At 43.4% G+C, this 26,704-nt stretch overlaps 1 protein-coding gene across 3 annotated transcripts in view; it reads left to right on the forward strand.

Moving 5' to 3' along the window:
• mctp2a (multiple C2 domains, transmembrane 2a) overlaps positions 1–26,704 on the forward strand; it is a 40,868-nt gene that overhangs the window by 10,294 nt on the left and 3,870 nt on the right. For all 3 annotated transcript variants that reach the window (XM_029696378.1, XM_029696379.1, XM_029696380.1), the window contains 17 exons: positions 2,486–2,628; positions 2,816–2,892; positions 3,014–3,125; positions 3,225–3,254; positions 5,960–6,160; positions 6,890–7,020; positions 7,116–7,302; positions 7,485–7,578; positions 7,691–7,793; positions 7,893–7,995; positions 8,141–8,242; positions 8,394–8,468; positions 8,783–8,902; positions 19,339–19,458; positions 20,085–20,126; positions 24,808–24,917; positions 25,086–25,195. In XM_029696378.1, coding sequence (XP_029552238.1) covers positions 2,486–2,628; positions 2,816–2,892; positions 3,014–3,125; positions 3,225–3,254; positions 5,960–6,160; positions 6,890–7,020; positions 7,116–7,302; positions 7,485–7,578; positions 7,691–7,793; positions 7,893–7,995; positions 8,141–8,242; positions 8,394–8,468; positions 8,783–8,902; positions 19,339–19,458; positions 20,085–20,126; positions 24,808–24,917; positions 25,086–25,195 — 1,860 coding nt within the window. The remainder of the gene's footprint in view (positions 1–2,485; positions 2,629–2,815; positions 2,893–3,013; positions 3,126–3,224; positions 3,255–5,959; positions 6,161–6,889; positions 7,021–7,115; positions 7,303–7,484; positions 7,579–7,690; positions 7,794–7,892; positions 7,996–8,140; positions 8,243–8,393; positions 8,469–8,782; positions 8,903–19,338; positions 19,459–20,084; positions 20,127–24,807; positions 24,918–25,085; positions 25,196–26,704) is intronic.

The raw sequence follows: 26,704 nt of genomic DNA on the forward strand, positions 1-26,704 counted from the left end.
TAAAAAAGAAAAGAAAAGGCAACAATAAAATAACAATAACGAGGCTATATACAGGCGGTACTGGAACGGAGTCAATTTGCGGGGGTACAGTTTCGTCGAGGTAGTTGAGGTAATATGTACAGTACCAGTCAACATTTTGGACACACCTACTCAGTCAAGGGTTTTTCTTAATTTTTTTTACTATTTTCTACATTGTAGAATAATAGTGAAGACATCACAATATGAAATTGCACATATGGAATCATGTGTTAACCAGAAAAGTGTTAAACAAATCAAAATATATTTTGTATTTTAGATTCTTCAAAGTAGCCACTCTTTGCCTTGATGACAGCTTTGCACACTCTTGGCATTCTCTCAACCAGCTTCATGAGGAATGCTTTTCTAACAGTATTGAAAGAGTTCCCACATATGCTGAGCACTTGTTGGCTGCTTTTCCTTCATTCTGCGGTCCAATTCATTTCAAACCATCTCAATTGGGTTGATGTCGGGTGATTGTGGAGGCTAGGTCATCTGATGCAGCACTCCATCATTGTCCTTCTGTAGATCTGTTGGGGCGGTATGCAAATTGGAGTGGGATCATGGTGTTGATGTGAGCCATGACCAGCCTTTCAAAGCACTTCATGACTACAGACATGAGTGTTATGGGTCGGTAGTCATTTAGGCAGGTTCTTGAGCACAGGGACTATGGTGGGCTGTTTGAAACATTTAGGTATTACAGACTCGGCCAGGGACAGGTTGAAAATGTCATTGAAGACAGTTGCCAGTGGGTCAGCGCATGCTTGGAGTACACGTGCTGGTAATCCGTCTGGCCCTTCAGCCTTGTGAATGTTAACCTGTTTAAAGGTCTTGCTCACGTTGACTATGGCTAGCATGGTCAAACAGTCATCTGGAACAGCTGGTGCTCTCATGCATGCTTCAGTGTTGCTTGCCTCGAAGCACGCATAGAAGTAATTTAGCTTGTCTGGTAGGCTTGTCCCTGGACAGCTCGCGGCTGGGCCTCGCGAGCATCGGAGCCGGTGTAGTAGGATTTAATCTTAGTCCTTTTATTTATGCTTTGCCTGTTTGATAGTTTGTTTGAGGGCATAGCGGGATTTCTTTTAAGTGTCCAGGTTAGAGTCCCACTCCTTGAAAGCAGCAGCTCTACCCTTTAGCTCAGTGCAGATGTTGGCTGTAATCCATGGCTTCTGGTTGGGGTATGTACGTACGGTTACTGTGGGGATAACGTCATCGATGCACTTATTGATGAAGCCAGTAACTGATGTGGCATACTCCTGAATGCCATCGGATGAGTCCCGGAACATATTCCAGTCTCTGCTAGCAAAACAGTCCTGTAGCTTAGCATCTGCATTATCTGACCACTTCCGCATTAAGCGAGTCACTGGTCCTTGCTGCTTTAGTTTTTGCTTGTAAGCAGGAATCAGGAAGATATAATTATGTAGCCCTCCACTTGTGCTGAGGTTTCCTGTGTAACTGTGGCATGGCTTCCCTGGCCTTGTTGTCTCGAGCCACAGCTCCCTGCTAGTTGAGACCTTACTTTTCCTGACAGGATGTCACCATGATGATGATGCAATCCCCGCACGCCCGCTGCCTCTCCACCGTTTTTCCAACAATCAACATGGTGCCAGAGACCCACCAACACCATCCACTGTCATTACATATTCTAAAAGGACCCTTGCCACCAGCCCCCACTTTTATTTTTTTGTTCTCCCTTTTTTTCACCGTTAATTTCCATCGTCACCGTTCTCAGTCATGCCAGAGCTTTTCTTCTCACTGGCTGCCACATTCTTCTCCTGTCAAGTTGCCTGGAGGTTTCCCTGTCACAGACTGGCAGGGTGGAGCTGCTGTGGGTCCTGCCTGCCTTTGGGAGATGTTCATTTGGAGTGGGGAGCTGACAGGCCTGACAGCCCATCCCCGCAGGGCTTTGTCATGTGATTCAAGCCTCCCTGCAGGCTCTCTCAAGCACCCCTTTATTCCTCCATACAAATGAAGGCATGGGACTGGCTTTCATTTTTCAGCCAATCTGCATGCAATGGCTGAAACAAAGACAGCCTGTCCCCCCACCCCACCACCAGGCAGACTTTCTTAACAGGCTTGGGAGATTAACACCGGTTGCTCCTGGTTTCTGGACTTTATTTGCTGGTTGTCTCATGCTGGCGAGGGTTTCTACTCTTTCACAATTAAACAGCTACATCCCTCTGTTTTCTGAAATAAATGTGGGGTGCACCTCCTCCCTGCATATCTCAGTTTCTCACACAACCGTTCTTTGATTTATCTAGCTGGGGGGAGGGTGCGGATCTGTCTTGTCATATATATATAAAAATATATATGTGATATCTTTTTTTAATACCATTTTTGTAAATGATGATACTCACCCCTTAGCAAGTATTATTTTGTGTCATGATTGATTTTGTTGATAATGTTGTTATCTTATAATGGTTTTTATCTGCTATTATCTGAACATTCCATTTTCCTTAATTTTCTCTAGGTACAAGTGATCCTTATGTCAAGTTCAAACTGGAAGGAAAGACGTTTTACAAAAGCAAAGTTGTGTATAAGAACCTGAATCCAAAATGGAGTGAGTCCTTCTCTTTCCCCCTGCAGGATTGGGAGCAGGTTGTCGACGTGAGGGTGAGTATCCCATTAATCTGTTGTTTTGACTTACGTTGTCTAAGTACTTATATTGTCTTAAATGTGTCATAGCTATGGCCTGCATAGGATACACAACTGGCATACAATAAGAGTTAATTGTGCCAAAGCCTGATAGACATACAAAAAACATATTTTATACTGGGTATGGTGTTTCTAATTGCTGTAGGTCTATGATAAGGACCGTACCACTGATGAATTCATGGGTTCCAGCACAATTGTGATCAAAAACCTTGAATTAGACAAGTGAGTAATACACACACTACTAATCACTCAGCCTGTATATCATCTAGTAAACTGAAAAACTTATTGTGTAGACTCAATCTGGTAAATGATTGTATGTGTCTGTATCTCTCTCTCTGTCCAGGACCAGTGAGATGGTGCTAAGTCTGGAGGACCCCAGCAGTCTGGAGGATGACATGGGCGTCATCGTCATTGACACATGCCTAACTTTCAGAGATGCTACGATCAAAAGACCAGTAAGCATCATTTGATTGGAGTCTCTAAATAATGTTGCATCTCAGATTTTCAAACTCCATATTTTCAAGTTTGTCCATAAATGTTTATCTCTGTTACAGAAACGGCACCAGAAAAATAGAAGATTTAGGGTAGGACATTGAATTTTCTACTTTCTACTTGCATATTTTTGTTGTGTAAATGTAATTCTAAAAAGTGTTCAATGCCAATATCTGCCAATGTGTCTATTGCTAGGATAGATATTCACAATACCAGTTATACTAACAGTATACTCCTCATTACTCGTCAGATGAGAAATCCAAATATGGCTGATATTGTGCCTAATTTTCAGCAGCAGGGGGCAGTATATGACTGCATTATAAACGATGATCATGACAAAGAACGAAGTCAAGTCCTAGGATTTTTGTTTTTGTGCATGCGTTTTCAACCTTAATTGTGTGAAATAATGTATTTCTTAGTTAATGGGGTTAACTTCCTTGTCACATTGCCAACGACAAGTTTTGTTTTTGGAATAATATTGTGTAAACAATGTCAGACTAAACCATACATTACAATGATCTAAACATTTTAACTTCATATTTACATGTTAAATAAGCACATTTAGTTGTAGAGACTGTTTGGGGTTTAATATACAGCTCTATCTCTTTTGAAGCATTGCGATTTAGGCTGAAATTGGAGGCAGTTAAAGTGTTTTGTTTTTTAGACTGACGCTTCTCTCATTATGGTGATTGTGGGTTTATTCTCACGCCTATTCAGTCGCTACATCTGCCACAGTTTAATCTCCTGATAGGCCAGTAGACAATCTCCTTTTGATGTTAAATAGATAAGAAATAAAACACATTTCATATACACATTGTATGCTCTGCAGATGGATAAATGAACAGACAAAGAGACAGAAATGTGTGATCCGACTCTCCCGATGTTCCATTCAAATGATGGTACAAATGTAGACTTCTGCAGAGGCAGACGGCAGTGCCAAGATTTGTCTGTGGCAGTATGACTATGTTCATTTTGTGACACGATTGAATTAATATTTTTTTTAAATACAATATAAAATCCTGTTCCATTTGACACCTATCCTGGTGTCTGGGACTGAGCACTAAGCTCTTAGTCATTCTTCATCTCCCAGTGCTACTCCCCACTCCTGTTCACTCTCAGTACAACTACCACAGAGACAGTGAATCGAAAATGCCACAGTAAAACTCTCTCTGTGCGTTGTGTGATAGTGTTTCTGTCTGGAGGGGGCTGTGTGGGAGAGCGGGGGCTCTGCTGTTTGAGGCACGTTGCCAGTGTGAGATGCCGAAGATTCGTGACGCTGATAATTCCCAGGCATAGTGGGCAATAACCCAGATGTTAGGATGTAATATCACAGCTGTAGATGGACAGAGCCGCGTTACCAGCCAAATGGACGTAGGTCTGAGCCCATCCTGCTCGTCCCCATGCTGTCCTAGCATATGGAAGCAATCGCAGACCCCTTTAAGGACCAGGAATAGACTCTCTTTAGGGGCCACTTACAGTTAAGTGGAATTGTTTTGTTGGCCGCTGAGATAGAAATGTGTCCAAGATAAACACTTGGCGGGCCTTGCTTCATGTCGCTCCTCCACTCCGCTGTGTTCCTCCTCTTTAGAGAGGAGATGAGGGATATTTATAGGGCCGAGCAGCACTGTGCCGTAGTATTCCATGTTAATACAGGTCCCTGAGACGTACAGGCTTTGATCCCCAGCGGCCTGGGCCCTGGGTGGCGGTGTGGGCAGTGACCCCAGAGAGGATGGGAGGTACGGGGTGGCAGGGGAGCCATAGCTGGGGCTGGGCTGGGCTGTTTGAAGCCATGCCGGCCAGGGCAGCAGAGGGAGACAGAGTATCAAAGAGGTCGGAGCAGATTACAGTCCTGTTCTTTAATTACAGTCAGCCCCACACATCCCCTCTCTCTCTCTGCGGTTTGTTTTGAAAGAGATGGCCTATCACTGCACAGGCTCAAGGGAACTTTGAACACATAGATGCGTATCAAGGCCTGTTTCTCCCACTCTGTAGAGCCTCAGATCTATCTCTTTTCAAGCATTGTGATTTAGGCTGAAATTGGAGGCAGTTAAATTGTTTTGTTTTTTTAGACTGACGCTTCTCTCATTATGGTGATTGTGGGTTTATTCTCACGCCTATTCAGTCACAACATCTGCCACAGTTTAATCTCCTGATAGGCCAGTAGACAATCTCCTTTTGATGTTAAATAGATAGTCCCCGTCTTCCCCTGTGGCCCGGAAGGACGGTTAGATTTGGGAAAGGCTGTCCTTGATGTCTCTGTGTTCTGACATCCTGGACATCTTGTTCCTCTCATACCCTTCTAGCTGATTTTAGAGATTTGATTGGATAATTGAGATTTAGTGAAGAATAGACCAATGTGTACAATGCTGTATATGTCATTGCCAGGCTTTATGTACATCCATGCATAATTTGCTGATGAGAGGGCTGTGTGGTTGGTTTGCATCATTACTCACTGCGGCCGGCTGTCTCCTGTGCAGTATGCCAAGTGTCCTGCCTCCCCACACTCTGTCTCTAGGTCTGTGATGAGTGGGACTGTCACAGCCAGGGACATCTGGCGGCTCTGCTCACTGACACCCCCCCTCTCTCCAGGAACCTCTCCTCTCCCCACTGACGTGGCTCTGCTACATTCACTGGAGAAAGGCTAATGTGCTCAAACAGAAAGAGGCTGTAGCCCATGCAGTCCATGCAGATGAGGTGCCAGACTTGAGGCGCCGGTGAATAGTGGGGTAACCACTCAGAGGATTTTGTCATGGAGGGTGTCCTAATGCAGCTGTGTGTCCATGTTTGTGTCTCCCAGGGAGGCCAGAACCAGAAGGGGGACCAGTCCCAGCCCCAGGATAAGGACCAGACCCAGGGTTCAGCTGAGGCCACCAATATGAGCCAGCTGTGGAGTGGCGTGTTTGGTATCACCCTGTTAGAGGGACAGGACATGCCTGAATACGGCCAGGGGAACGTCTATGTGCGTTACAGACTGGGAGAGCAGAAGTACAAGAGCAAGGTGAGCTTATTTCTCGATCTATTAGTCCTTTTGCCCCCTCCCTTCCTTTTGTCTCTTCCCTTCCCATTTGCACATGCTCTCCACCCTCCTTTCTGCTGCTAATTTCTCCCCCCTCCCCTTTCTCTCCTTCTCTCCCTCACTTTCTTTCTCTCTCCCTTTCTTTCTCTGTCCCTCCCTTTCTCTCAGCAGGTGTGTGTCAGTGTTTTACCTCCACCTTGGCTCACTGGAGCATGGCAGAGCAGCTCATTAGACTGGGCATCTCTCTGCACCATGCTCTCCTTCAGGTGGAGGGCTTCACTATGCTTCACTTGATTTGCATACCCAGCAGGCCCTGCTCGTCTACCTCTACTTGTTGGCCTCCCTCCGGATGATTCTGCAGCGCGCCAGTCTTGTGTTCTCATGTCATTTCTCTGTAAACCTCTCTGGTTTTGTTTCGGCTTGTTTGTTTGTTGAACAAAGCTAATTCTAACTGGATGCTGTCAGTAGTTACAATCCTAGAGAGGAGGCTGAGGAGCGCTCACACAAAAACCCCTTCTCTCCTTCCCTCTCCTCTCCCCCACCCCGTCCTGGTCGCACTGAATGAAAACTAAATCCACCTGTCATGTAATCTCTGCTCATTGTGACACTGCATTAAACCTGACACCACTTTGCATCAGGCCGTGTGTGTTCCAGTGCCCACCCACACTACAGTACTGTATCAGCACTATGCTCTATCGCTCTCTCCCTCAGAACCTGTGCGTTCAGGCCAACCCTCGTTGGAGGGAGAAGTTTGACTTCAACAAGTATGAGAACTGGCTGGAGCTACTGCAGGTGGAGGTGTTTGTTAAGAGAGGCAGGAAGAGTGAGGAATCCTGGGGAATGTTAGTATGGCCTTGATTGTTTGTTATCTTGACTGTTCTTTTAGATGGACATTGTTCAGCCGTGATATTGAAGGCTGATACCGTCTTGTGTGCAGGTTTGAGGTGGACCTGTCCAAGCTGCCAGTAAACACACAGCAGCTGTACACACAAGCCCTGGACCCAGGCAAAGGCAGGCTGATATTACTGGCCACCTTCAACCCCAGCAGTGAGGTCTCCATATCAGACATTAACAAACCTCCCCTGGAACAGCCAGACGAGAGGGACCAAATACTGGAGAAATATGTTAGTATCTTTAGGGAAATATTACTACTTATTCATGTCACTTTTGACATTTTACATACTTGAATAAGTAAGTACAAGCAGACAAGTAAATACATTTCAAAAGCTATCTATACTAACTTGAGGAATACTAACTTGCGTTTATACATTTAACTAAGACTGATGGTATCATTTTACCTTTGCAGAGTTTGAAGAACTCTCACAAAAGTGTGAGGGAGGTTGGCTTCCTTCAAGTCAAGGTTTTCAATGCAACAGATCTCACATCAACTGATCTCAATGGTGATATATCACTCCACTTTTAACCATTCCCCTTTGAACTGGTTACTTTCTATGGCTGAGTCCATCTACAATTGCACACACAATGTAACACAGCTTTGTTCTTTCTTTGCAGGGAAAAGTGATCCATTCTGTGTACTGGAGCTGGGGAACAGCAGGCTACAGACTCACACCATCTACAAAACACTCAGCCCTGAGTGGAACGAAGTCTTTACATTGTACATGCGTTTTTCCTTGGTCTTATAGTGTACTTTGTAAACATTAGTCCAGATCTGAATGAATACATTCATTTGCATTAACTAGTTATCTGTTGACAGCCCAATAAAGGACATCCATGATGTGTTGGAGCTGAAGGTCTTTGATGAAGACGGAGACAAAGCCCCAGACTTTTTGGGCAGAGTGGCCATTCCACTACTCTCTGTAAGTTGGGGATCCTTTGATTCATAATAGTTTATTAATTGACATTGACAAGTTGTAAAACATGTCATGGGTCAGAGAGGGAGGAGCATCTTCAGTAAATACAAATGTGGTGCAATTGATTGACATGCATTTTCTAACGCTACAGGTTCAGAATGGACAGCAGGTCACCCGAGGGTTGAAGAATGAGAACTTGAGGGGTCCAGCCAAAGGTACCATCTCACTGGTGATGGAGGTCCACTATAACCCAGTAAGAACTCACTGGCTGATTCTAGCCAAGCTCATGCTCTTTGACAATTGACCCAATCATTTAACTTACTAATTATTTAATGATTTCTCCCATTGCATTGAGTTTCCTTTTCATTGGATATGTCTTTGACAATTTGTAATATCTTTCTCAGGTTAGAGCCGGCATCAAAACCTTCAAACCAAAAGAGGAGAAATTCATGGAGGACAACCGAAAATTCTCCAAAAAGGTTTGCCTTCGCAATGAATGTTAGGCCTATAGAATCTAAAATGAATGATTTATACACATAAGGCATGGTAGATGCAGTTTGTTGGATGAAGGAGTACTGGAACATGCTCCTTAAATCACAGAAACAAATCTTCCATAGGCAAGCAGCATATTAGCTTTGATTGGTCATAGTCTAACTATTTGGCTCAAGACAACAAACCAGTAAAGCCACACAGCAGCAAATAAGTCCTTGAATAAACCTGATTTTGAATCATACACATAAAGCTTTTATCAAATCATGCTAGCTGCCATTTTGTTTGAATTATTTCCCATTAGGTCCTTGCCCAGAATATCTACCGAGTTCGGAAAATCACCCTGGCAGTGCTGCATACGTTACAGTACATTAAAAGCTGTTTTCAGTGGGAGAGCACACAGCGGAGTATAATAGCCTTCCTGGTAAGTCATTGCCCCATGTTAATGAACTAGTTCCAAGCCTTGGGCTGTGCAATTGGTGTATCCTATTTCACTGCAGCACTATTTTAACACTTTCTTCTGTTCATCTGCAATAGATGATAGACCAGTACAGTATGTTCAGGTATAGGCCTACTTAGATTCTTGTTACTGTTTCTCAGTCACATGCTCCCAAGAATTGACACTGCCAGTCTTTATCTACATTCTGAATTTGAAAGTAAAGTACAAGCTGTGCTATATCCTTTAATTCAAACCCCACTTGGCTTCCTTCAGTGTTGTTCTGGCACTAGGGCTTTATGTGAAGGCCTTGGGTCTGGCTGTTTGGTCATCTGACTTCTTAGCTAAGCCCTATTCTCCTGGGGACAGTGTCCTCTGTGTGGAGGAGTAGTGACAGTTGGCCTGGGAGATTTGAACCTTGTTTAAATGTCTCTGTCTAGCTGTTTTAATGAGGCATTGTGATCTAATACCCTAAGCTGAAATAATCTTTATTACACCCTGTGAATCCCCCACCTTAAAGCACATGTAATGTCATTATGAATAAGAGCATCCTCGTGCCTTAAAGCCCTGGCAGCAACAAGTCAGGGTGAGGAAGCGGTCACAGACAGGGTGTGTGAAGATTCCTTTCTTCACAGCCTTCATTCCTTTCTAAGTTCTGTTTTGGGGGCGACGTGTATTTCATACCTGGTGTATTCTATAAGCTCTGCTCACTGATCCTCAAGTGGATATCCCCTCAGGCAATGGCCAGTCTCACGGTATCAGTACAGGTATGGACACAGACAGACAAGGAGACAGACTGGCAGACAGGAAGCTAGTGTGTGCAGGCAGATAGACAGAGACTGGGAGGGAGAAAGGCAGGTAGTCAGCAATGCAGGCAGGCAGGAGGGTAGGCGGGCTGACGGGTGACAGGTCAGCGGGATAGGGCCATCTCCTGGCCCCCACCTATAATTAGATGCTCTGCAGGCCACCAGAGTGTGTGGTGGCACACTCTAATCTTTCATTTCCACTTCCACTACACCTGCTGTTCAAGACCAGCCCACAAATAGGAGATCTGAGAAGGGAAAAGCAAGGCTTACTCTCTGGCATACTGTGACACTTTTTTGTTGTTGCGTATTTGTACCTAAAGATTAACAGTTTGAAATGTTTGGTTGATTTTGTGTAAGAGCTGAGTGCTCCTGTTGCAGGGATGAAATGGTGTGTTGTTTTAAAATGTGTTATCTTGATTGTGAGTAAGATGGACAGTTTGTGGACAGCACAGCTGTACCCATGCAGTTCTATTTAGAGACAGACACACTGCAATAGAGCAGTCTGGCTATCTGCACTCCACTGAGCCCTATGCTTTCCTCTGGAAAATGCTTTCCTCTTTCCTCTGGAAAGCATAGCACTTGTGTTAAAGGTGTCTGCCAAGACTTGGCTGAGGAGAGAGTGAATCAGCCTGCTGATAAATAAGCAGTGTTTATCACCCACTCACCAGCAGATAGGAGTTAGACTGGAGAAAAGTTCTGATTTCTAATCAGGCATCGCATCCTCAACACCTCACTACATGAAGAGCAGCAACAATCAAAACCTGAATATGGCCTTTGGAGCGACAGTCAAAGAGAACTATTGAGTATTAACACAAACAGACAAAATCCTTGCCATGTGAGACAAGAGTGCAGCCGAGGGGCCTTTACAGCCATTGCAAGCCCAGTGGCGTACTATTACACACGCCATTGCCCTGGCCCTCTGTGGGGTCAGCCACAGCACAGCTACACGAGGATCACTCCTCCTCCCAATTTGCAATTAAGTTTGTGTTTGGAGCTGTCGGAAGCAGCATGCCACCGTGTGCCTTAATGAAACGAGCTACCTCTCCTATATTTATATCTTTAGGCCCTGCTAATAGGTAACTGATTCAGACACTGACAGATGGCCTCCGCTTTCCTCTAAGATGTGCATAATTAGAGGATTGTCTTCTCTTTTCTACAGCAGCACTCTGCCTCTGCTGCTTCTCAGAATATGCTGCTAGGAACGGCTGCAGTGTAGGCTTAGACTTTAATATACATTACAATACATTATTTATCAGCCAGACAGACCATTGCTGACGTTTTACACCACATGCATCCTGTAATGCATTACCGCTGATGTGGTTTCATCCCTGGACTGTGGGATCCTCCGCTAGTGCCTTACCAGAAAGCCTTAGCCGCCAAGCCGCTGTAAGTCCCATAGGCTAATGCTCTGACCTGCTCAAAACATGCAGTCAATTCAGGGAATGTGGATCTTCGTGTGTGCATTATGAAATACCTTTTGGTATGTGTGATGTATTTTTTGTTTGTATGAGAGATTTCTCTCACAAAAGGAACAGTGCAATCTAGTCTCCAATGAGCTGTATTGGCAATGTTTCGACCCTTAGGTCTGCATCAGGTCTGATCCATGTTAACAGAGGGAATTATGGAGAATATCATTTAAAACAAAAACGTCTCAGTCACAACTTTTACCTTCAATTGGCCAGCAGCATAACACCCTGCATCCCACTGCTGGCTTGCCTCTGAAGCTAAGCAGGGTTGGTCCCTGGATGGGAGACCAGATGCTGCTGGAAGGGGTGTTGAAGGGCCAATAGGAGGCACACTTTCCTCTGGTCCCCCCCAAAAAAGAAATGCCCCAGGGCAGTGATAGGGTGCTGTCTTTCGGATGGGATGTTAAATGGGTGTCCTGACTCTCTATGGTTGCTAAAGATCCCATGGCACTTATCAGAAGAGTAGGGCTGTTAACTCTGGAGTCCTGGCTAAATTCCCAATCTGGCCCTCATACCATAATGGCCACCTAATCATCCCCAGCTTCCAATTAGCTCATTCATCCCCTCTCCCCTGTAATTATTCCCCAGGTTAGAATGTGTTCTCAGTCACTTACCTGGTATAATACTGGTTAAATAAAAATTCCCTCATTTGTGGCAATCAGAAAAGTGAGTATTCTGAGTAGACTATTTAAATTGGGCATACAATGTACACTGTTTTAAAATCAAGATGGCTCATCTTATAATTATAATGCGAAGAGGAAGCCTGTTAAGAATGCAAACTTCTGCAGCACTGTCATTGTTTGCAGGGCTTGAGGTTACTGATTCTGATTGCGTAATCTCCTTTGTTAGTGGAGTCTATACTATTTGAAGTTATACCTTGGATTTTCCACCCGTAGGTTTCAGTTCCAAAATAGCAACTTTCTAATTAGGTAATGTTCAAATAATATTTTGCAAGCATTTAAAAAAACTTCTGGCAAAGCCTCCTAAACGTCTTCATCGGTAAACAGAAATACAAACAAGAAATTTGGATTTCTTTCAGCGCTTGTTTATGCTACAGTAATGAGCCTAGGATGTGCCTTTTTCTAAAGTTTGTCAATGGCCTGTTCCCTTCTTCTGGGAGAGAGAGAAAGTGTGACAACTAAAATCTTCATCAAATAACTCCCTTTTAAATGTGCTGCTCCCTAACACTGAGCTAGATGAATGTGCCATACATCAGCAGCAACTGCAGAGAGAGGGGTCACCCAGAGTTCTTTCCTGTAGATATTTCCAGTGCCTGTAGATGGAGCTATAGCACTGCTGAACTATGTGGTGGAGAGCCTGATGGGAGATAACTTCTCCCAGCTAGAATTCTTCATGGAAAAAACTGTAAAAGTGAAAGCCTCCATTCTGTGGATCTGCTGGACCAACAGAACAGAAGTTTCTGTATTAGCCAGACATATTCATCTGTTTCAGAGGTTTAAAGTTGAGAACAATTTAGATTTAGATGAAATGGAGGGAGGTCCTCAAAAAAGAAAAGGGATAATTTACACATGAAAGCTGATTTTGAGCTTTTCTGTCATTAAAGCGCTTTAAGTATTTAAGTAGAATTAATATTTTAACATATTAGGTGGTCTCGTATGTCAGGAGTTCTGATTAGAAAGAAACCTGTATACCTTATGTGAGTATTTGAACAGCTTTCTTTTTGACACTGCCAGGTAGCAACTGGTTTAGACATCATTTGACAGCCTGTGAAATGCTGATTGCCTCACATCACAGACTGTAAAGATGGCTGTTGATGAATGTTTGATGCGGTGCAGCTGAAAAACACTGTTGGCAGCTGCCACGGCTGCTTTTTTTGGCTGATAGAATCCTCATCTCCCAGATGAGAGCAGGACAGGGTCAGATCTGGATCCAGAGGTCCCAAGGGACCACCTGTGAGGTGTCGCCGCACCCCACCCGCTTGCCCCCCCAGCCTGGCCCATTACCCAGAATACCAGGACGGCCAGGATCAAAGCCATAGTCAGTGCTGTCATAATTATTCTAGTTAACACCGTCCCCAAAAATGACATGTTTGGTGAGCACTGATCTGTCCCTTTTTGGTTTACTGCGATGCAGTAATGCAGTATGTATGACCAGAAGAGTGTGAAGAGGAGTGTAAAGTCAAACTGTATACATGCCTGTGAAACCTCTCGTTCCTTTCTCTGCATCTGTTTTCTTTCTGTTGAAAAAGTTGGAGGACTGTGTGTGGCTTGGCTGGCTGGCATTAAAAGAGTGGGTTCTTGCGTCTCGGGGGTTACACTCTTTAAACTCTATGGCTGTGGGAGTTCTCACAGAGTTTGCAGTGGGAATATGGCAGGAAGGGAGAGGGAGACAGCCCTTCATGGTGATGTGTGCATGATTTTGAAAATAGTCTAAGATGTATTAATTATTAAAGAATGGGATATCAGTATCCACAATTATTGAGAACCGCCTTCCTATTTGAAATAGTCGGTACTGCTATTGAGGTGCCACAATGGATGGCAGTGTGTCAGTTGACAGCTCTAGGGGCAAGCTGGTAACCGTAACCTTGAGTCCTCTTATTATACTGAGAGCCTTTCTCTGGCAGACAGTTTTTCTCTCTCAATTAGAGCGTTAAATAACATATTTTCTGAAAAATAATACACTTGTTATTTTCAAGTTTATTTTAATAATTAATTGTCTTGTATTGTATAATATATTCATTTTCATTACAAATATAAAGCAGTATGAAATGATAATTTCAGAGGATAAACAAGATGATGTTGCTATGAATAACACTGCAGCCCTCTGTGTTGGGGCATCCGCCGTGGTGCTTTGTCTGTCCCTCCGTAGCGCTTTAATATTGTGCTTATTTTGGCCCCAGATGAAGTGTGCTCTGTGTTTAACCCCGTGGTGTGTGCCATATCGTAATGACTGCCTCTAACATGCTCACCACCTCCCCAGTCACAGAGGACACCTCTCCCTAGAGCCTGTGACCTGACCGCGTCTGTGTGTGGCTGTAACGGGGCAGACCTCGGCCCGTGTGTGCTAACATGTATGTGAGCCGAGCTGACAGGGAGGGAAGGGAGAGAGAGTAAACTCTACTCCCTCCCTCCCCACCTCCTCGGGGGAAAAGGCTCTCATGAAGGATCTGTCACCCAGGAGGTCGTTCAGTGTTAACGCTCCCGACACGGATTAAACACTTGTGGCCAGTGCTGGAGCTTGGGGTTGGAGTGGTCACTACTGACAGGCACCACGGGGCCCCTACTGACCGCCCTGGTACAACCCTGGTCCAGCCCCACTCCACCCTGACTTCAGACCTGCTTCAGCATTGGCATGTGTCAGACAGGCAGGGAGACAACGGCCAGCACCGGTCTTGCAAGGAAATGCTAATGCCCTGCCTAGCGCTGCTGATCTTCTCTTGTCTTCCCTTCCCTTTGATAAGGAGCCCGCTATCGCCATACTGTACTAGTACTGGCATCCTTACTAGCAGCCACTGAATTTTCTTAACATTCCTTGAGTTGTAAGCTTTCAATTTCCTTATTTATGAATCATTATTGAATTAAACTCAATTAGATGCATAACTGGATGTGAAATTAATTTCCAGATTCATTGTTCGAATTTAATTAAATTGATGGAGTTTACATTGAAATGTATTACCTTGTTTCATGGCATACTTAAAAGCCATTGCAGTAGTAAAACTCGGGTTCATATTGTTTTATTTTTTTAGATATGGCTTGGATTATCAGAAACTTGTCTATACCAATGGTTTATTTGTGTGTACTGTGTAGACATTCTTTAGTGGTCCGAGCTGCTACAGATGATACATTCATGCTCAAGAGGGAGATGAGATTTCCCCTCTCTCTCTTTCTCTCTCTCTCTCGCTCTCCCTAGTCAATAAGACTTGAGCTGAGCGTATGTGAAATATTTATTTAGCGTTAGCTCTGAGCACCATGGCTGCCCACACCATCTCTACCTGCCCTGCAGAGAAATCTCATCTGTGCTTCCTCTCTGCCTCCGACACCCCCTGAAAGCCCTTGAAAGCCTGTCCCCTTATTGGCCCGAGCTCACCACAAATTACATGTCTAATTTCTCTGCGTTTACAGCTGCTTTAAAGCCTGCCGCCGCCGAGCGTCCCCAACATTAGCCCTCAGCTAGACTCTCTGTTCCAGCCTGGCTGAAAAAAAGGCCTGCGTGAGCCGAGCAGCCACTGGTGCCTTTGATTCATTATTAATCTCTTTTTTTATATTTTAATTTGAGGAAGCAATGCAGATTACTCCCACTGCCCTTGATTTCACCCAGAAAAAGTACATCTATATCAGAGTGGCGATTATGCAAGGTTTTTACCCCTCTTTACATTACACACACACACACACACACACACACACACACACACACACACACACACACACACACACACAATAAGACACAGAAAAAGAGGGACAGATACCCCTGGAGCCTGTAGTCAGCCTTGTTAAACTTATTCAGCTAGATTCATGTAATCTGGCATCCATCCACAGCCCCACTGACTGACCCCCATAATGCTAGTTGGCTCTCTCCTCTCTGCTCTGTTTTTCTCTTAGTTTACAGTAGCTTTCCAAGCTCAACCAAAGATAGACACAGAAGAGATAAGAATTGCCCCTTTTTATAGATGTCCTAAAGTTACAGTATTAGAGCTGCTTAGTATTGTATTTGTAATTACGGTGTCCTCTTTAATGCAAGCTTAATGTCAGGGTAATAACGAGTGATACACTATTGGTAATTATTGCTATAATTGTAGGATTAAATACATTCAATGATATGATTCTCCATAACATCACATTTCATTAGTTTGGCACATACAGTATATGTTTACATGGAGCTGTGTATATGTGCAGGGTTTGGCAGCCCTCCTGTCTAGTGTTTAGTTAGTCAGTCAGTCAGTCGTCTGGTTGGTAGAGTGGGCCCTCTCTCTCCCATTAATCAATTTACAGGATGGTAGAAACTCTTGGAGAAGGCGTCTTCGACCTTTTGTTCCTACTGCGGTCCCCTCTCCCCCTCCTGGGAGAGTGTGGGTGGTGTGAGCTGCCATGCTTGCTCAGCTTTAAGAGTTATTTTATTCACACTTTTAATCGCTGAGTGCTTTATTATTAGGTGCTGGATTCTGCTGGCCAGGGGATCTGCATGAGAAGGCGCAGAATGCATTTACTGAAATCATATTAATGGCACTATAAAACAAATCTGTCAGCCTGTTGTTAACCCCGCTGGCAGAGTGGCGCTGCCCAGGGTCGGTCCTTCTCCAGGCGCTTACAGGTGGCTAAGGAGAGTACATCTCCATCACCTAATCCACTGCGTGCTAATATTTTTTATTCATTATTAGTTATTATCATTATCATTATTAGACACCCCATGCATAATCATGTAGGCATTTTTCAGTAAAATGGTGTTTGTCAAGGGAAGTTTCCTACATTAAAGACACTCCTCCCAGACACACATACTAACACTTGTTCAATTACAAGTCGTTCATTATCCAATTCTGCTGTGTGTAAACGTACCGTTCAGGTAGATCATTAATTATTAGCTCCCCTGCTTTCTGTTTGTTGCTTTCTGTCCTTTTAGTGAAATAAATGACTGCTTTACCGCCAATGTAACATATTAGTGTTGTAGTGTTTTGGACTTTAAGGTTCCTGTTGTCATGTGTAATTTGTAGTGGGATAAAAAAAAAACTACGATAGGACTGAAATGAAATGGAGCCCAACTTTGAGGCCCATTAAAAGGTGGATTATTTTCAATATAAATGTACACTTAAGCCTGACAGGTTGCACTTTGTCCACCCCGTCCTTTAATCACTCACGCTCGGCACTAATAAAACAGAAACCACTTAGCGAGGAATTAGTTCTGTCTCCATTTCACAGAAGCCTCAGAGAATGTGAGGAGACGGGGGAAAAGGTATACCTTTGCCTCTGCTCATTAATGAGAAATATCTGATGGTGAAGACGCAGCTCTGTGAGCCTGAGTGAAGGAATTCAAGCGGCTTTCACAGATGTTCACAGTTACATTTTTATTCGTGTTTTTAAAGAAAGCATGTAAATTCTCCAAACACGAACTGACACACCGCGAGGGAGGAATTGTGGAGATATTTCTGACAGTTTTGGTTTATACCCTCATTTAGATGCTCAGTTTAGACACAAGGCATTGTATTTCTCTAGCCTTTTATCTTGTCCACCAAGCCGGAGCGTGGTGAGCAGAAATTTGCATTAGTGGGCGATTATGAATACCTGTGACAGATTCTCTCTGCTGACTCCCTGGGAGGAAATGAATTGGCTCCCATTGTTGACTCGCACAGGAAGACAGAGACCAGGCAATTAGACTTTAGTGGTTAATGTAGCAGCTTTTGCAGGGAGGGCAAGGGGGGTTCAACATTCCTGCTGGGCTCATGTCAGTTTGCAGGCATTTTTTTTTGCGGGAATGCTCTCAATATGACAAGCTACCTGTCCAGCAGCCTGCTGAATTCCTCTGGGGTGAAAATAGTGTAGGTTTAGAATAGCCTCATGGGAATAGATGTGACAACATATGACGTAGGTTATTCATAAATAGAAGCAGACATGCTGAAGCTACCTCCGCACATCATGCAAATTCAATGTTTACCTTTAGGCTTTCCCACCAGCGTTAGTTGTGGATGCGTAATTCAAATAATTTGTTATGGAGAAATTGCAGTAACATATTGTTCATATTGTGTCCTCACATCTTGGTCATCCCACGGTGTTGTTCCTACACTTCACATTACACAGATATTATTGAACGATAGTAAACCTATGTGATGGGGAAGCTTAGGGCTGTGAGAGACCAGTGTTTGGAGCATTACTCATGGTTCACGTTTCCCTGGAGGCAGTTTGAATCCATTGAACCCAGGCCTGGCGTGGCAGTAGGTAGACTGCCTCAGAGCCAGTAGGGCTGGAAACAGGCTGATACGACAGGACCAGTCTGCTGTTTACAGGGCTCAAATGGAGGCCTGAAGGCCCAAGCGGTTCACATCCTGTCTAAGGTCTAAGTCAAACATATTGTTTCTACTGTAACAAGCCCCCAGCAGTCCACACTCAAACGGCACAGCATGCTATTGTAGTGAGCTAGTGTAGTGTTCTGAGAAACCATCCCACTCCTCATTCCATTGGGTGTTGTAGGTTACTAGGTTTGTTTTCTTCTAGCCTTATGGTTAAGTTCCTCCTCTCATGAAAACAAAGTTGAAGAAAGAGAGGAGTTTTTGTACCTTTCAAAGAGTAAATCATATTTTATGATATAGAAGGGACTACTTATATCCATTACAAAAGAAAATGGCCTCCTCAGAAATGGATAAAATGAATGTCTAGGCAGAGTGTTACACAGTCATAGATATAAAATAATACTAACTTTGAAGACTTCATTTCTTCATTGTCAACTTGCTGGTGTGCTCCTCCTCACACAGTGGATCATTTCAGCTAGAGCCAAACTCATTAGGCTGTCACTAAATGGGTTTAAATGCAGCCGTCCAATTAGTGCTCTGCTGTGAAGTGCAGTGGGTGTTGTGTGCTGTGCTTACCGCCGCTTCTTTACAGAATTATGAGGGATTACTCATTCAGTGTGATCCATCTTATTTCTACCAGGGGTCTTGGCTTTTCTCACTATCATCACTGTGGAGGGGTAAACGTTGCAAATGCTTCTCCAGTTGCCATATGTTCCTAGTCACAGTCAGTCAGACAGCCCAAATTCTTCCCAGTCTAAGAGGGTTTGATATGCTGTATAAAATACAGGATTCCATTCCTACCCTTGTCAGACTTTCTGTTCTGCATAAAGGCACACTGCCAGCACTGTTATCGCTGTAAATAAATGGGATTTTGGAATATAACAAATTATCCCCAAATGCCTCTCTTACCTCCTAGCCACTAAGAGGGGAAACTGATGCTGTGTAGTGTAGTGGCGTAGCTTTGCATTCTGCTGTGCTGTTCATGGGGCTTGGGCGGTAGGTAAACCCATTATGTTTATTTGGAGAGGTGCATGCTGGGATGTGTGAGGTGAGCAGGACATTGTGTCTGGGCTTGGGTTCTAGCCCATGTTGTATGACGGCGATGCCACCCTTCGTGCTGTATCCGTGCTGTTTGTGAGTCTCACACCCCACTCTCTCCCACACTATGCCTCTCCCTGACCTCCCCTGTCCTTCCAGACCTTCATGGTGATGGTTTGGACCTGGGAGCTCTTCATGATGCCCATCTTCCTGCTGCTGCTTATTGGCTGGAACTACTTCCAGGTCACCCCGGGGAGGGTCAGCAGCAATCAGGACCTGGTGAGTGTCTCCTCCTACTGTACTGTACTCTATACAGCTCTAGTCTATACTACACACGTCATAGCAGCTCTTCATGTCCCCCTCGCCCACTCACATGCAAACATCCCCTCCCTGCAGCAACATCCCCAACACCAACCCACTGATTGTGTTTGTGGCTGCTGGCAAAGATGTAGTCCCTGGGCAATGTTAAAGCCCAGGTTCACGCTCATATCAAGCGTGGAGCCTCTTTCACCTCTCTTTGACCCTGTGCCCAGCAGTAACACAGCCCTGTTCACAGGCAATGTCACAGTGTGCACCATGTAGGCGTCAGGGATGAGTTGACGTAAGGTAAACTAGGCAACGGCATCCAAATTAAATGTGTTTTTTTTCCTCTTTCTGTTTTTCTGTTGTGAAGAAATGAGATTGCTTTGCTGTGACAGTGCTCTTGTGAGGAAGGCCCTCTTTCACCTCTCTTTTTGTGTGAGGTCACCCCTGTGATGCAGTCTCTATGAAACAGGCCTCTCCCAATAGGGGTATTTGTACTAGAGCAGAATTTAATTTCTAGGTGTTTGTTCAAAATGCTCCAGTGCCCTCATGTGTCCCTGTCCATTTGAAAACACACTCTACCTCTCTCCATTCTCTTGTAGACGAACATGAACATGACCGATGATGAGGAGGAAGATGAGAAGGTATTTTATTTTATTTGTTTCTAACTATTTTAATAGTCAAAAATTCTGGATGCCAGTTATAAGTTAAGTTCTAGTTGTGACTTTTGCATAGTTCCACTGGAAATGGTCTCGCAGAAACGAACATTTAATGCATTCAAAATTAGGACAGAATGTAGGAAACGGTAATGCCATGTGAACAAACACATCTCCTTCAGCACTTACTACATTCTATTCCATTGGGTATTCAGTATCACTACAAATGTGCTCTGCCGCAGTATCCCAGTCCTTTGAAATTCAAAATCTACGTTAAACTGCATCATTAATTGAAGTTTGTCTGCCATTGGGGATTTTAGTAGCGAGTGAAGATGTATTCACTTTTCTAAATGGGATGGTTACTATGAGATTTACCTTTTCCCTGCCCTAACAAATTAGGCTAAGCACAACGGTACAGCAGTATACATATTTACAGACATCTGTACAGTATGTACTTATCTATTCTATAAAGATCATCACTCACTTAAACTATTGGACCTCTGTATTCATAATGATGTCATATTTCTAATTGTTCATCTGAATGGGATTTTTATCTCTTGACACCCAATACCAAAACAATAATTTTAATGCACGCCAACACCAAAAGGAGAAGACAAAAGAGTCATGGTCTTTATTCCTTATTCCTCCTATCTAGATATTTCCTTTCGTTTTAGTCGGGAGAGCGAAGAGTTAATGGGATGTGCATTATTGCTTTATGGTGGGGAAGTGTGGATCTGCTGCAAAGCCTCCAAGCAATGATCCCTCTGCAGTACGTCTAGGCCAAGGAATCATATCCATAATATGCTCAATATATTCTGTTGTGATGACCAGGGGCTACCTTCATATGGAGAGGGACACCCTCCGCTAAAAAACAGGCCCGTCCTCCAAATCCTGTCTGAAAGCAAAGGCTAATTCCTGGATGAAACTCTCATGATATGTGTGGATACACATAATGCAGCGTACGCTTAGCTGCACTGCATTTGTAATAAGAGCTTAGAAGAGACAATCCTGCGGCCAAATATATATAGCAATGATATGACAATTGTGTGTTTGTATGAATAGTGAATGAGGATGTGCCGTTTTATGGTATTCCTTTTAATAACGCTACTACTGAAATAGGATCATTAGAAGCAGGTCTTTATCATCTCAATGATTTGACAGTTTTTGGTTTCCTTTCACCTTCGTTTTTTCTTTAAGATTAAAAAAGAAATACGATTTTCAAAAAGCAGGGAGGAGATTTTTCAAAATACATGTCCATGTATTGCGGAGTAACACAGTTTAAACCAAATAATTCCTGTTCCTTGAAGTCCTCTCTGAAAGGTTTAACATGAGCCAGCTAAGACCATTCACACTCTCGTCTTTAATTCATTAATGAAGCAGTTGCCTATGTTTGTTTTAAGCTGTCAGATTTAATTTAAAGTGGCTTATTTCTGTCGTATTATGGTTTTGCTGTCACTTAAATGTGATATCATGCAGGCAGATCAAGCAGTGTAGCTTTACACTTCATATCAAAGTCTTCTTTCAAACTATTTGGGGTTAAAGAGTGGTCAGTGTTAAAAATGTGATGACTTCAAAGGCACTACCTTTTTCCCTAGTTCTTTTGCGAAGATGTGAATGAAGGTTATCCCCTCTGAGAAGGTTACCATTAACACTCAAATATATGTTTCCCCTGTTTTCCCCTGGAGGAAGGAAACATGTAAACCTCCGCTAGAGCACTAGAAATGTGAAGGCATGACGTTAAGGAGAGACGAAAGGCCTGGCTACGTTACAGCAGGATAATACACAACAGATCTCTCTCTCCCTCTCTGTCCTCAGGGAAAGAGACGGCTTACAAATTATGTGTGGCCAAAGTGACTTCCTTTTGGCCTTAGGTATCAATTGTGCAGATAGACAATATTTAATCATAACATAAAAAATACAAAGCAAAACAAGCCCATAGATCTCCATCATAATGAACAGAGAAGATAAAACAGGTCTCCTATGGCCTTTGGCTGGTATGGCTGGTCTGGGGGAGGGAGAGCGGGAGCGTTGCTCCTCAAGTACTGTCCAGGGGAGCAGGGGGTTGGATTCGGGGGTTGAGGAGGTGGCAGATTGAGCTGGAGGGGTGCTTTCGCTTAGCCCCTCAGACCGTAGTCACCATTGGGTCACCTTCAGCACACCGGCCAGACCGACTGCAGATTGTGATCAGTTATGTGCATTATGGTAGGTATGTACCCTCTAAAACGTACTGCTTCTGGGAGCTGCTCACTGCTCACTCGTTTGTTTGTGTATCCATTTGTTTGTTAGCTTGTTTTAACACCATACCAGAGCCCATGCCAAAATCACAGGTGTTTTTCATTAAGATGTGCATTTTCGCGCCTTTGTGGAATAAGTCACTAGAAAATATTCAGTCAAGCTTTGAATGAATATTCAAATTTGATGCCATTTATTCAAATTAAAGCAATGTTAAATGAGCTTTCTTAAGCGTTTGATTATGCCCAACATGCCTGTGAAACCACATTTGCTATTTACCTTTGTGCAGGAGATCAAATCTGTTCCCATTACGCCGCCTTAAAAGGTAGCGTTTACCATTTTTTCTGAAATGAGAATATGATTTGACACATGTTTTCTAATCAGTACACATTTACAATTTATGTGGTCCACCCCCCTCAGTATACCCATCCCTTTCCAAGCTGTTTTATTTTTTTTGTTTGCCAGGAGCACAGAACAGTTTTGTAAGGGGCTAAAAAGGGAAATGAACAAAGATAAATAATATCATCAAATGAGTGATGTAGTAAAGGACTTCCAATTTTCATCACTATAGAGATGGAGTACCTCAAGGGTCTTAAGGGAGATGAATGGTGATAATCAGGAGAGCTTGTTGATGCGTACTTTATAGTACATATCTTGTGGACCTTTTTTTTATTCGAATGAAAGCTTAATAATGTTATCTTTGGATAATCTTTGTCTACATTTTATTTATTTATTTTATCTTTGTTTAACCAGGTAGGCAAGTTGAGAACAAGTTCTCATTTACAACTGCGACCTGGTCATTTACCTTGTGCACACAGGTTTATCTATTACAGTTAAATAAGAGTTCATATCTCTTATCAGGTTTGAATTCTAATTCATGTTTAGGGGGCCTTAAACAAGTTCAGATAGAGATATGAAAGGGAATCTGAGCCTAACTGATGAGGCTCCATATCCAGTGAGCTCTAATTTCCCTGTGCGCAGCTCTCAGTCCATCAGGAGCACACAGACATGGATCTTAATGGCTTTTAGCAGGCAAAAATCTGCTTTGAATGAGAACTCAGGAGAAAGAGCTCAATTAACACCTAATGTGAAGTAAAGGATCTGCATTCACATTAGACTAAGGTTGGAGGTTTTCTTTATGCCTTGCTGCAGACAGTGCCATGTCTCTTCTATAGGATGATAAGCTACAGTACTCTCCCTCCGTCTCTATTGTATGACACTATGGGATAATAATCTTTTCACGGATCTCTCAGAGAAAGCATATTTGAAATATTTCCAGCAGCCTGGTAGGGGAGGCTCTCTACAGGGGTGGGAATTGCTCTCTTCCTGTGTTTGTTGTGGAGGAGACTTGGGACTGACAGTGGGGAGTCTATCTGTGCTGGGCTGGTGGACAGCGTGTTTTCCCAGGGGCTGCCTCATGAAACTCTGATAAAGGCATTCTGTCTGGACGCTGTCACTGAGCCCAGGCTGGGGCTGGAACTGCCTTCTAACACAAACATATAGACATCCTCAAGCCTCCTGTTAGACTCCATCAGATATCTTCCTCCCCCTCTCTTTCGCGCTTCTCTGTCATCATTTCTGTCATTATTTCCTCCTTTTGATGTCTTCTCAGCCCTCTTTAGCTCACATTACTGGTGTTATCATCTGCAGCCTCTCCTCTCCCTCTGGAAAGCTTCACAGTGCTGCTTCTTCTCTGCCGTTACCAGCACTCATCTGATCATGTCTATTTCAACTGAAGAATATCTATTTTCTCCCCACACTGAAATTGGCAGACACCCTACCATGTCCATCTGGTCTATATAGGATGTCTGTATCATATCACGGCTTTTGCACCATGATATTAATTTAGCAATACAAAATGAACAATATAACACTATTAACACTACCTTGGTGATGAAAGTGGACAAAGCCGAAGCCCATTCACATGATATGAGAGTCTTATATGAGTGGAAATATATCCAATGATTACAACCCTGTGATCTGGGATGGCTGAGCCACTGCTCTCTCACACACAGAGGTGTGAGGACAGAGAGCCAAACAGAGTATAGAGGAGGGTGGGATGGAACTGGCAAAACAAGTCTAAACCCGCCCCGTGGATTGGTTGCACCATGTAGCCTCTTTCTACTCTTCCTGTCTGGGTCATTTGGGATGCTGCCTGATTGCTGATGGCCATTTTATGTCCATCTCATCCTCCAGTTAATCTGTGATTTACATGTAGAGCACTTCCATTGTTTGTGGCGGACAAAAGCAGAAATCATGACAGCTTTCCAACGTTGAATCTGCCTCATTTTCAAAAGCATAGTCTGAAGAGACATTATAGCCATTCAATAGATTAATTACTCATGATAGTGCGGCAGAGATGAACTGGGCTTTGTTTGCTTCTTCAAACAATTGACATTCAGTACAGTAGACCTCATCAGTGCCTGTGTACTTTTAGGAATCTGGGAAAAAGGGACTGATGGAGAAAATCCATATGGTCCAAGAGATCATCATCACTGTCCAAAACATTTTGGATGAAATCGCATGCATAGGGGAAAGAGTCAAGAAGTAAGTTTGATATTTTATGTTTACAGTATACTGGCGAGTTCAATGTTCTCTTTAGCAGTGAGTGTATAATGCTTCGGCTAGCAACTACATTATTGATTGTGCAGTATCTTGTAACATCCTAGTCATAATGATATTCTGACTTTATTTGATGTAATATTTAATCCACAGCACATTCAACTGGTCTGTGCCCTTCATGTCCTGCCTGGCCTGCTTGGTTCTCTTTGTGGCAACAGCAGCATTATACTACATCCCACTGCGCTACATTATCTTGATATGGGGTAAGTCAAATATACAGCATTATTTTTATTATAAATAATGTAATTTGTAATGAATAGCTCCCCTTCGGCAAAACATTGTTGAAATAAGACAATTACAGTAAATAGCGCTTACATCCATTATATAACAGTCATTTGAACACTCACACCTCTTGAATGCCCAGAGCTCAGGCTGCTAGCTCCAGAGGCCCATTGTGCTCAGAGCTCTGCTCAGTGTGAGATGTAAGCAGGCCAGTCTAAGGCTAGGCCCAGGGTCTGTGAGAAAACAAAGCCGAGCAGCGAGGCAGGGAGAACATCATGCTGTATATAAAACAGTATGTCCTTGGGCAGTGTAGGCTGCTGGTGCAAACCCTCATTATCTGCTCCAGTCCTACAGAGATAGACAGTTGCCTCAGCGGTCAGAGGGAAACAGACACTCCTCCTCCAGCTGTTAGCCAACAACTAACTGTACTTCTACACTGCCTCCAACACAATCGATACCAAAATCATATCAAACAACAGCACTGATACACTCTCCTGACTCCACAGTTAACCCCCATGTCTGGTTGCAAGGCAAGCCTTTCATGTAGTCTGCACACATTTAGGTCCTTAGGTTCTTTGTGTACACATCGAGGTAAGCGCTGTAGCTAGCAGTGAGTATATGGTCCCATTATGGTCTGTTTTCTTTCCAGAACTACTGTGGAATGCAACCAAATGGGGAGAAATAACAGTATTGAGCAAAGAATAAACTTATTTGATTGAGTGATATGGAAAGGTAGTTGGGAGTGGGGTGGTGATAGGGGGAGGGGAGGTTGGTGGTAATCTCTGCTCTGGGCTATTGTACTGAATGTGTACTCAGAGGACCTGAGTCGCCTTTGGATACAGACTAAAGTGTATGTTCTGCAGTCAACTATCAGGCTCTGTTCAAAAGCTGTCATGGATGTGTGTGTGTCTGCCTGCATTATAGCATGCTCTGTACGGTTGTGCTGACAACCTCTACATTTGTGATGATACATATCCATTGCACTGTCCATACAACCCCACCACCTTATTGATGTACTGATTCAATTTAGTTCCTGGGGATCAATTCAAATAGCATCATAGGGTGCAATTTCATACAGTGGTGAACATAGCCGTGGGAAGTAGGGGTGCTGAGGGTGCTGCAGCACGAAAAAATAAAATCATACAAAAATAATTACAAATATACAGTATTTATTTTTTTTTCTCACAAAAGTAGTGCACTGGGCCTTTACTAGTATTAGCGGACCGATATAGACGTCTGTTGCTTTGCTTTGGCAAGAAAGGTAGTTGGTAGTTAATTAAGAACAGTATCTTGCAAGATTCAATAATTGGAATTGTAAGAGTAGTTGCCCTGTCATTTACATCAAAACGTGCAAAGTTATGGGCAAAGACACAAAACATCCATATGAAATTAAATATTTGTCGTGATCAAATAACATGGAAAACAACCACTTTTTGTGCAGTATTAATTGACCATCCTTACAAACCACTTAAAGCAAATGTACATTACTG

The sequence above is a fragment of the Salmo trutta genome, chromosome 17 (assembly GCF_901001165.1).
Source record: "Salmo trutta chromosome 17, fSalTru1.1, whole genome shotgun sequence".
In the NCBI taxonomy this organism is placed as follows: domain Eukaryota; kingdom Metazoa; phylum Chordata; class Actinopteri; order Salmoniformes; family Salmonidae; genus Salmo; species Salmo trutta.